Source organism: Oncorhynchus gorbuscha, linkage group LG21 (genome assembly GCF_021184085.1).
Source record: "Oncorhynchus gorbuscha isolate QuinsamMale2020 ecotype Even-year linkage group LG21, OgorEven_v1.0, whole genome shotgun sequence".
NCBI classification, from domain to species: Eukaryota; Metazoa; Chordata; class Actinopteri; order Salmoniformes; family Salmonidae; genus Oncorhynchus; species Oncorhynchus gorbuscha.
The window spans coordinates 2,546,928-2,558,481 of record NC_060193.1 but is presented as its reverse complement, the minus strand read 5'-3'; the positions used below and the strand labels follow the sequence as shown (position 1 = coordinate 2,558,481).

General features: G+C 36.2%; 1 protein-coding gene across 1 annotated transcript in view; it reads right to left on the bottom strand.

The window, feature by feature from the left end:
• ttc29 (tetratricopeptide repeat domain 29) overlaps positions 1 to 10,312 on the bottom strand; it is a 31,950-nt gene extending 21,638 nt beyond the window's left edge. The window contains exons 1-3 of the mRNA XM_046319713.1: positions 10,023 to 10,312; positions 3,308 to 3,391; positions 1,659 to 1,718 (exon numbers count right to left, since the gene is read on the bottom strand). Coding sequence (XP_046175669.1) covers positions 1,659 to 1,718; positions 3,308 to 3,391; positions 10,023 to 10,111 — 233 coding nt within the window. The 5' untranslated portion in view covers positions 10,112 to 10,312. The remainder of the gene's footprint in view (positions 1 to 1,658; positions 1,719 to 3,307; positions 3,392 to 10,022) is intronic.
• Between the last annotated feature and the right edge of the window lie 1,242 nt (positions 10,313 to 11,554).

Below are 11,554 nucleotides of genomic sequence, written 5' to 3'. Positions count from 1 at the left end.
TACCTGTGTTTAGTTATGGAGTGTGTACCTGTGTTTAGTTATGGAGTGTGTACCTGTGGTTAGTTATGGAGTGTGTACCTGTGGTTAGTTATGGAGTGTGTACCTGTGTTTAATTAGTTATGAAGTGTGTACCTGTGTTTAGTTATGAAGTGTGTACCTGTGTTTAATTAGTTATGAAGTGTGTACCTGTGTTTAGTTATGGAGTGTGTACCTGTGGTTAGTTATGAAGTGTGTACCTGTGTTTAGTTATGAAGTGTGTACCTGTGTTCAATTAGTTATGAAGTGTGTACCTGTGTTTAGTTATGAAGTGTGTACCTGTATTTAGTTATGGAGTGTGTACCTGTGTTTAATTAGTTATGGAGTGTGTACCTGTGTTTAGTTAGTTATGAAGTGTGTACCTGTGTTTAGTTAGTTATGAAGTGTGTACCTGTGTTTAGTTAGTTATGGAGTGTGTACCTGTGTTTAGTTATGAAGTGTGTACCTGTGTTTAGTTATGAAGTGTGTACCTGTGTTTAGTTATGGAGTGTGTACCTGTGTTTAGTTAGTTATGAAGTGTGTACCTGTGTTTAGTTAGTTATGAAGTGTGTACCTGTGGTTAGTTATGGAGTGTGTACCTGTGTTTAGTTATGGAGTGTGTACCTGTGTTTAGTTAGTTATGAAGTGTGTACCTGTGTTTAATTAGTTATGAAGTGTGTACCTGTGTTTAATTAGTTATGAAGTGTGTACCTGTGTTTAATTAGTTATGAAGTGTGTACCTGTGTTTAGTTATGAAGTGTGTACCTGTGTTTAATTAGTTATGAAGTGTGTACCTGTGTTTAGTTATGAAGTGTGTACCTGTGTTTAATTATGGAGTGTGTACCTGTGTTTAGTTAGTTATGAAGTGTGTACCTGTGTTTAATTAGTTATGGAGTGTGTACCTGTGTTTAATTATGGAGTGTGTACCTGTGTTTAGTTATGAAGTGTGTACCTGTGTTTAGTTATGGAGTGTGTACCTGTGTTTAATTAGTTATGGAGTGTGTACCTGTGTTTAGTTAGTTATGAAGTGTGTACCTGTGTTTAGTTATGGAGTGTGTACCTGTGTTTAGTTATGAAGTGTGTACCTGTGTTTAGTTAGTTGTGGAAGTGTGTACCTGTGTTTAGTTATGGAGTGTGTACCTGTGTTTAGTTATGGAGTGTGTACCTGTGTTTAGTTATGGAGTGTGTACCTGTGTTTAATTAGTTATGGAGTGTGTACCTGTGTTTAATTATGAAGTGTGTACCTGTGTTTAGTTATGGAGTGTGTACCTGTGTTTAGTTATGAAGTGTGTACCTGTGTTTAGTTAGTTATGGAGTGTGTACCTGTGTTTAGTTAGTTATGACGTGTGTACCTGTGTTTAGTTAGTTATGAAGTGTGTACCTGTGTTTAGTTATGGAGTGTGTACCTGTGTTTAGTTATGGAGTGTGTACCTGTGTTTAATTAGTTATGGAGTGTGTACCTGTGTTTAGTTATGAAGTGTGTACCTGTGTTTAATTAGTTATATGAGGTGTGTGTGTGTGTGTGTGTGTGTGTGTGTGTGTGTGTGTGTGTGTGTGTGTGTGTGTGTGTGTGTGTGTGTGTGTGTGTGTGTGTGTGTGTGTGTGTGTGTGTGTGTGTGTGTGTGTGTGTGTGTGTCTCTGACCTGTGGAACCCTCCACGCAGCATCTCTACACAGGCGTTCTGTCTCACGCTGTTACGGAACCTGACAACAGACAGAGAAGATTTAAAACCTGAAGAAAAAGACAAAAAAAACTAGAGTGTACTACAGTAGACTACAGGCTACTAACCTGGTAATCCAACTAACTACAGGCTACTAACCTGGTAATCCAACTAACTACAGGCTACTAACCTGGTAATCCAACTAACTACAGGCTACTAACCTGGTAATCCAACTAACTACAGGCTACTAACCTGGTAATCCAACTGGTAACTACAGGCTACTAACCTGGTAACTACAGGCTACAACCTGGTAATAACTACAGGCTACTAACCTGGTAATCCAACTAACTACAGGCTACTAACCTGGTAATCCAACTAACTACAGGCTACTAACCTGGTAATCCAACTAACTACAGGCTACTAACCTGGTAATCCAACTAACTACAGGCTACTAACCTGGTAATCCAACTAACTACAGGCTACTAACCTGGTAATCCAACTAACTACAGGCTACTAACCTGGTAATCCAACTAACTACAGGCTACTAACCTGGTAATACAGGCTACTAAACTAACTAACAGGCTACTACAGGCTACTAACCTGGTAATCCAACTAACTACAGGCTACTAACCTGGTAATCCAACTAACTACAGGCTACTAACCTGGTAATCCAACTAACTACAGGCTACTAAAACCAACAGTTTAGCGCTTCGGAGTTTTGCTAATATCAGCATAGGGGGAAAAACGACGAATCACACGTTGCTATTTATCGCTGACCAGCAGATGTCACTAAAGTCCACTGTAACTGGATAATGAAGCCCAGGGAAATTCAACCTATTTTTTTATTTTTTATTTTACCCAATTGGCTGAAAAGCCTCAATGCTTCAGGAAGCTGTGTTTCCCCCATCACTACCTTTAGTTGATGGCAGTCGTGGACAGACAGAAGAACAGGGCTTTAAAGTGAAGTCGACAATCACCCAGCATTGCATTGCAGGTCACCCAGCATTGGTCTGTGGTGACCTCTACTGGTGAACATGTAAACTGCACTGAATTGAGCTGAGCAGCGAAGTGCTCAGACCTTCACACGTAATAAACAAGTGAATTGACTTACAGGGCGATTCAACTGATTAAAGGCAAATGAATTGACTTACAGGCTGATTCAACTGATTAAAGGCAAATGAATTGACTTAGAGGGCGATTCAACTGATTAAAGGCAAATGAATTGACTTAGAGGGCGATTCAACTGATTAAAGGCAAATGAATTGACTTACAGGCTGATTCAACTGACTAAAGGCAAATGAATTGACTTACAGGGCGATTAAACTGATTAAAGGCAAATGAATTGACTTACAGGGCGATTAAACTGATTAAAGGCAAATGAATTGACTTACAGGGCGATTCAACTGATTAAAGGCAAATGAATTGACTTACAGGCTGATTCAACTGACTAAAGGCAAATGAATTGACTTACAGGGCGATTCAACTGATTAAAGGCAAATGAATTGACTTACAGGGCGATTCAACTGATTAAAGGCAAATGAATTGACTTACAGGGCGATTCAACTGACTAAAGGCAAATTAATTGACTTTACAGGGCGAGTCAACTGACGAAAGGCAAAAGAATTGACTTACAGGGCGATTTCATCCTTGGAAACAGTTGGGGTCTGGCTTCTTGCAGGCTGAGCTGTTTCAGTCTCTTTCCCCTTCTTCTGCATCCTAAAAACATTTTTTACTTTTTTATAGATGGGAAATGTCTGTAATATCAACTAACTACTTTATTATAGACAGGTAATGTCTGATATTAACTACGTTATTATAGACAGGTAATGTCTGATATTAACTACTTTATTATAGACAGGTAATGTCTGATATTAACTACTTTATTATAGACAGGTAATGTCTGATATTAACTACTTTATTATAGACAGGTAATGTCTGATATTAACTACTTTATTATAGACAGGTAATGTCTGATATTAACTACTTTATTATAGACAGGTAATGTCTGATATTAACTACTTTATTATAGACAGGTAATGTCTGATATTAAATACTTTATTATAGACAGGTAATGTCTGATATTAACTACTTTATTATAGACAGGTAATGTCTGATATTAACTACTTTATTATAGACAGGTAATGTCTGATATTAACTACTTTATTATAGACAGGTAATGTCTGATATTAACTACTTTATTATAGACAGGTAATGTCTGATATTAACTAACTACTTTATTATAGACAGGTAATGTCTGATATTAACTACTTTATTATAGACAGGTAATGTCTGATATTAACTACTTTATTATAGACAGGTAATGTCTGATATTAACTAACTATGTTATTATAGACAGGTAATGTCTGATATTAACTAACTATGTTATTATAGACAGGTAATGTCTGATATTAACTACTTTATTATAGACAGGTAATGTCTGATATTAACTACTTTATTATAGACAGGTAATGTCTGATATTAACTACTTTATTATAGACAGGTAATGTCTGATATTAACTACTTTATTATAGACAGGTAATGTCTGATATTAACTACTTTATTATAGACAGGTAATGTCTGATATTAACTACTTTATTATAGACAGGTAATGTCTGATATTAACTAACTATGTTATTATAGACAGGTAATGTCTGATATTAACTAACTATGTTATTATAGACAGGTAATGTCTGATATTAACTACTTTATTATAGACAGGTAATGTCTGATATTAACTACTTTATTATAGACAGGTCATGTCTGATATTAACTAATTTATTATAGACAGGTAATGTCTGATATTAACTAACTATGTTATTATAGACAGGTAATGTCTGATATTAACTACTTTATTATAGACGGGTAATGTCTGATATTAACTAACTACTTTATTATAGATGGGTAATGTCTGATATTAACTAACTATGTTATTATAGACAGGTAATGTCTGATATTAACTACTTTATTATAGACAGGTAATGTCTGATATTAACTAATTTATTATAGACGGGTAATGTCTGATATTAACTAACTACTTTATTATAGACAGGTAATGTCTGATATTAACTACTTTATTATAGACAGGTAATGTCTGATATTAACTAACTAATTTATTATAGACGGGTAATGTCTGATATTAACTAATTTATTATAGACAGGTAATGTCTGATATTAACTACTTTATTATAGACGGGTAATGTCTGATATTAACTCATTTATTATAGACAGGTAATTTTCTGATATTAACTACTTTATTATAGATGGGTAATGTCTGATATTAACTAATTTATTATAGACGGGTAATGTCTGATATTAACTAACTACTTTATTATAGACAGGTAATGTCTGATATTAACTAACTACTTTATTATAGACAGGTAATGTCTGATATTAACTACTTTATTATAGACAGGTAATGTCTGATATTAACTACTTTATTATAGACAGGTAATGTCTGATATTAACTAACTACTTTATTATAGACAGGTAATGTCTGATATTAACTACTTTATTATAGACAGGTAATGTCTGATATTAACTACTTTATTATAGACAGGTAATGTCTGATATTAACTACTTTATTATAGACAGGTAATGTCTGATATTAACTACTTTATTATAGACAGGTAATGTCTGATATTAACTACTTTATTATAGACAGGTAATGTCTGATATTAACTAACTACTTTATTATAGACAGGTAATGTCTGATATTAACTACTTTATTATAGACAGGTAATGTCTGATATTAACTACTTTATTATAGACAGGTAATGTCTGATATTAACTACTTTATTATAGACAGGTAATGTCTGATATTAACTACTTTATTATAGACAGGTAATGTCTGATATTAACTACTTTATTATAGACAGGTAATGTCTGATATTAACTACTTTATTATAGACAGGTAATGTCTGATATTAACTAACTACTTTATTATAGACAGGTAATGTCTGATATTAACTAACTACTTTCAAACCAACATGTGCACAGCCATGGGGCAAAACATAAATACATTTGCACACATAAGCACGTGTTGTCTCTCAAAAACATCATTACAGTTGTTGTCTCTCAAATACATCATTACAGTGGTTGGCTAGCTAATACAACATCATTACAGTTGTTGGCTAGCTAATACATCATTACAGTTGTTGGCTAGCTAATACATCATTACAGTTGTTGGCTAGCTAATACATCATTACAGTTGTTGGCTAGCTAATACAACATCATTACAGTTGTTGGCTAGCTAATACATCATCATTACAGTTGTTGGCTAGCTAATACAACATTACAGTTGTTGACTAGCTAATACAACATCATTACAGTTGTTGGCTAGCTAATACATCATTACTAGCTAATACAACATCATTACAGTTGTTGGCTAGCTAATACAACATCATTACAGTTGTTGGCTAGCTAATACAACATCATTACAGTTGTTGGCTAGCTAATACATCATTACAGTTGTTGGCTAGCTAATACATCATTACAGTTGTTGGCTAGCTAATACATCATTACAGTTGTTGGCTAGCTAATACAACATCATTACAGTTGTTGGCTAGCTAATACATCATTGCAGTTGTTGGCTAGCTAATACAACATCATTACAGTTGTTGGCTAGCTAATACAACATCATTACAGTTGTTGGCTAGCTAATACATCATCATTACAGTTGTTGGCTAGCTAATACATCATTACAGCTGTTGGCTAGCTAATACAACATCATTACAGTTGTTGGCTAGCTAATACATCATCATTATAGGTGTTGGCTAGCTAATACATCATTACAGTTGTTGGCTAGCTAATACATCATTACAGTTGTTGACTAGCTAATACAACATCATTACAGTTGTTGGCTAGCTAATACATCATTACAGTTGTTGCCTAGCTAATACATCATTACAGCTGTTGGCTAGCTAATACATCATTACAGTGGTTGGCTAGCTAATACATCATCATTACAGTTGTTGGCTAGCTAATACATCATCATTACAGTTGTTGGCTAGCTAATACAACATCATTACAGTTGTTGGCTAGCTAATACAACATCATTACAGTGGTTGGCTAGCTAATACATCATCATCACAGGTGTTGGCTAGCTAGTACATCATTACAGTGGTTGGCTAGCTAATACAACATCATTACAGTGGTTGGCTAGCTAGTACCTCATTACAGTTGTTGGCTAGCTAATACATCATTACAGTTGTTGGCTAGCTAATACATCATTACAGTTGTTGGCTAGCTAATACATCATTACAGTTGTTGGCTAGCTAATACATCATTACAGTTGTTGGCTAGCTAATACATCATCGTTACAGTTGTTGGCTAGCTAATACATCATTACAGTGGTTGGCTAGCTAATACAACATCATTACAGTTGTTGGCTAGCTAATACATCATCATTACAGTTGTTGGCTAGCTAATACATCATTACAGTGGTTGGCTAGCTAATACATCATCATTACAGTTGTTGGCTAGCTAATACAACATCATTACAGTTGTTGGCTAGCTAATACAACATCATTACAGTGGTTGGCTAGCTAATACATCATTACAGTTGTTGGCTATTTAATACAACATCATTATAGTTGTTGGCTAGCTAGTACCTCATTACAGTTGTTGGCTAGCTAATACATCATTACAGTGGTTGGCTAGCTAATACAACATCATTACAGTTGTTGGCTTGCTAATAAATCATTACAGTTGTTGGCAAGCTAATACATCATTACAGTTGTTGGCAAGCTAATACATCATTACAGTGGTTGGCTAGCTAATACAACATCATTACAGTGGTTGGCTAGCTAATACAACATCATTACAGTTGTTGGCTTGCTAATAAATCATTACAGTTGTTGGCAAGCTAATACATCATTACAGTTGTTGGCTAGCTAATACATCATTACAGTGGTTGGCTAGCTAATACAACATCATTACAGTTGTTGGCTAGCTAATACATCATTACAGTTGTTGGCTAGCTAGTACATCATTACAGTTGTTGGCTAGCTAATACATCATTACAGTGGTTGGCTAGCTAGTACATCATTACAGTTGTTGGCTAGCTAATAAATCATTACAGTTGTTGGCAAGCTAGTACATCATTACAGTTGTTGGCTAGCTAATACATCATTACAGTTGTTGGCTAGCTAGTACATCATTACAGTTGTTGGCTAGCTAATAAATCATTACAGTTGTTGGCAAGCTAATACATCATTACAGTTGTTGGCTAGCTAATACATCATTACAGTGGTTGGCTAGCTAATACAACATCATTACAGTTGTTGGCTAGCTAATACATCATTACAGTTGTTGGCTAGCTAGTACATCATTACAGTTGTTGGCTAGCTAATACATCATTACAGTTGTTGGCTAGCTAGTACATCATTACAGTTGTTGGCTAGCTAATAAATCATTACAGTTGTTGGCAAGCTAATACATCATTACAGTTGTTGGCTAGCTAATACATCATTACAGTGGTTGGCTAGCTAATACAACATCATTACAGTTGTTGGCTAGCTAATACATCATTACAGTTGTTGGCTAGCTAGTACATCATTACAGTTGTTGGCTAGCTAATACATCATTACAGTTGTTGGCTAGCTAGTACATCATTACAGTTGTTGGCTAGCTAATACATCATTACAGTTGTTGGCTAGCTAATACATCATTACAGTTGTTGGCTAGCTAATACATCATTACAGTTGTTGGCTAGCTAATACATCATTACAGTTGTTGGCTAGCTAGTACATCATTACAGTTGTTGGCTAGCTAATAAATCATTACAGTTGTTGGCAAGCTAATACATCATTACAGTTGTTGGCTAGCTAATACATCATTACAGTGGTTGGCTAGCTAATACAACATCATTACAGTTGTTGGCTAGCTAATACATCATTACAGTTGTTGGCTAGCTAGTACATCATTACAGTTGTTGGCTAGCTAATACATCATTACAGTTGTTGGCTAGCTAATACATCATTACAGTTGTTGGCTAGTTTGAGAATTTGAGCCATATTAGCATAGATGTGACATCAGTAAAAAAATAAATAAAGACAGGATCAAGAAGATATTATTTGTATTAATTGAAAAAAAATCATAATTTAAGAAGATAAAACAAGGCAACAGTAATGTCGTCCCCCACGAATGAAACAGCCCCCTCTCCCCCTTGGGCCAATTGAGATATTGCGTGTGACTAACACATTTCAGTTAATGACTATAGCCAATCCCCTTGGGGACAATTAGGGTCATGTTGTAAACACCGGATCTCTATGATAAATTGGATTTCTCTATGGCTATGGGTTGGACCAATGCTGTCTGAGATATCACATGTGACTGAATAATGTACAAACATACTAAGGGGGGAGAGAGAGAGACAGAGAGACAGAGAGAGAGAGAGAGAGAGAGAGAGAGAGAGAGAGAGAGAGAGAGAGAGAGAGAGAGAGATCCACAGTCCCCTCCGTTGGAGTCAACTAGCTGAAACAAACCACCTACGATTCCCCTCATGTCAGCTTCTTGTCATTGTTGCTAGTCAGGCGCTAAAGCAGTTAGCATCTATGAATGGTAGATGTGGCCAAGTTAGACCCCCCCCCCCATGTTGCGCCTAAAGGTGTGTGCGTACCTTCTAGTGGTCACTAGTGCAATTAAGCAATAACTCCCGAGGAGGTGTCGTATGGCCAATAGACTATACCAAGGCTAAGGGCTGTTCTAATTTCTGGAAACAGCCCATAGCCGTGGTATATTGGCCATGAATCATAAACCCGGGAGGTGCTTTATTGCTATTATAAACTGGTTACCAACGTAATTAGACCAGTCAAAATACATGTTTTGTCATACCAGTGGTATATGGTCTGATATTCCATGACAGTCAGCCAATCAGCATTCAGGGGCTCGAACCACCCAGTTTATGATATCGATTATAGTTTATGCAGCTGGCCACTAGATCTTCTCTAAATAGGCTTATATGGATTATAGTTTAGGCAGCTGGCCACTAGATCTTCTCTAAATAGGCTTATATCGATTATAGTTTAGGCAACTGGCCACTAGATCTTCTCTAAATAGGCTTTTATCGATTATAGTTTAGGCAGCTGACCACTAGATCTTCTCTAAATAGGCTTATATCGATTATATTTTAGGCAGCTGACCACTAGATCTTCTCTAAATAGGCTTTTATCGATTATAGTTTAGGCAGCTGACCACTAGATCTTCTCTAAATAGGCTTATATCGATTACAGCAAGCATCAAATTTATTATATATGTATATATATATTTTAATTATAGTTAGGCCTACTTGTGTATATTTGAGGATACAAATGAATAAATGAAAGGTTTAATTGTTATATCGACCCACCTGGACCATGGACTGGTCCCCTCTTGGCCCGGTTTGTTGATGTCTGGTAGGAAGGTCACTATTTGTCTCGGTGTGAATTCTGCACTCATCCTCTCCAGTTAATTTTTGCCCAAAGTATGAAAACGTGGATTTATCCAATCAATGTTGTAATTTTGAAATTAGACCGCTTTTGCATTATAATTCGGAAAATTGAAACCTAAGCTGTTAACGATATTGTAAAAGTAGTTTAGGACACTTTTCCAAAAAAAAAAAACTTTCCTGATCAAATCCGGGTTTTTCTCTTTTTGCGTTGATCCAGCCGAGGCAGTCGCTATAGCAACACTTCCGGGAACGCAAGGAAAGTTCTACACCTTTGGCCTTGTTCCAATACTGTTGAACTGCCTCCCTCCCTCTCTTCCTAATTGTTTTTCTTCTTTTTTTGTTGGTAAAATCACATAGAAAGACGAATCACTTACAAAACGTTGACCCATGGGACATGGGAGGGAGAGTCTGTTTATTACAGGCTGCCAAATGTAACAAAAGCCTACTCTATTTTGGGGGAACTGTGTGTGTGGCTGTCTCTGTCTGTCTCTCTCTCACACTCTTTCTTTCTCGTTTTCTCTCTCTCACTCATTGTGTGTGTGTGTGTGTGTGTTCAAATTAAATTGGCATGTATTAATTTAACTGCACATTCTATAAATATTTGGCCATTTCTTCAAATAGATGTTACAATAGACATAAATATGCTTTCAAATAAAAAATAACAAGATTTGAATTTGTTAATTTAAACAACAAAAGCAGGATGTAATGAGAAACCAATTTAATCAACTTGTGTTTTTATATATCTTTTCCCCCGTGTTTAGACCAGTAAACCAGACTTCTGGGACTTGTTGTCTGACGGGTGAGCGGCTGTCTGTTCTCCCTATCTAGCTCAATACTTTGGACCAGGGCCCCGTAGGTCCAAACGGAATAGGCTGCCATTTGGCCTGCAGTTAGACTCTCAGAACATCACCACAATCACACTAACAGAAAATCACCAGGCGCCAGTCTAGTTTATGATATTAATAACAAACACTAGATGAAGAGAAACATTTTTTTTTTTTCACAACTCTATACTATACAGATGAAGTGGTTTGTTTTTATTAATAACTGTGTGACTGGGAACTGCTACCAGAAAGTAGGTTCCACTGGTGGTTTGGGGTGTTGAGGTCTGGTCTGCTATGCTATAGGAAACATGCTGCTTATGATTAGCCATACTAAGTCTGGTAAAACTAATAAGGACAACACACACACACGAACGCACGCACGCACGCACGCACGCACGCACACACACACACACACACACACACACACACACACACACACACACACACACACACACACACACACGCTGGTGGAACTAACAGAAACAGCCTAACAGATGCAGTTCCTCTAATGAAACCTATATAGTGGATCAGCTGCCAGCTCAAAGACATGAGATCACCATTGAAGTGGTGTGATATGTTAGCCTGTTAGCTTTTAATTAGCACTGAAATCAGACTGCTTTGGTTATT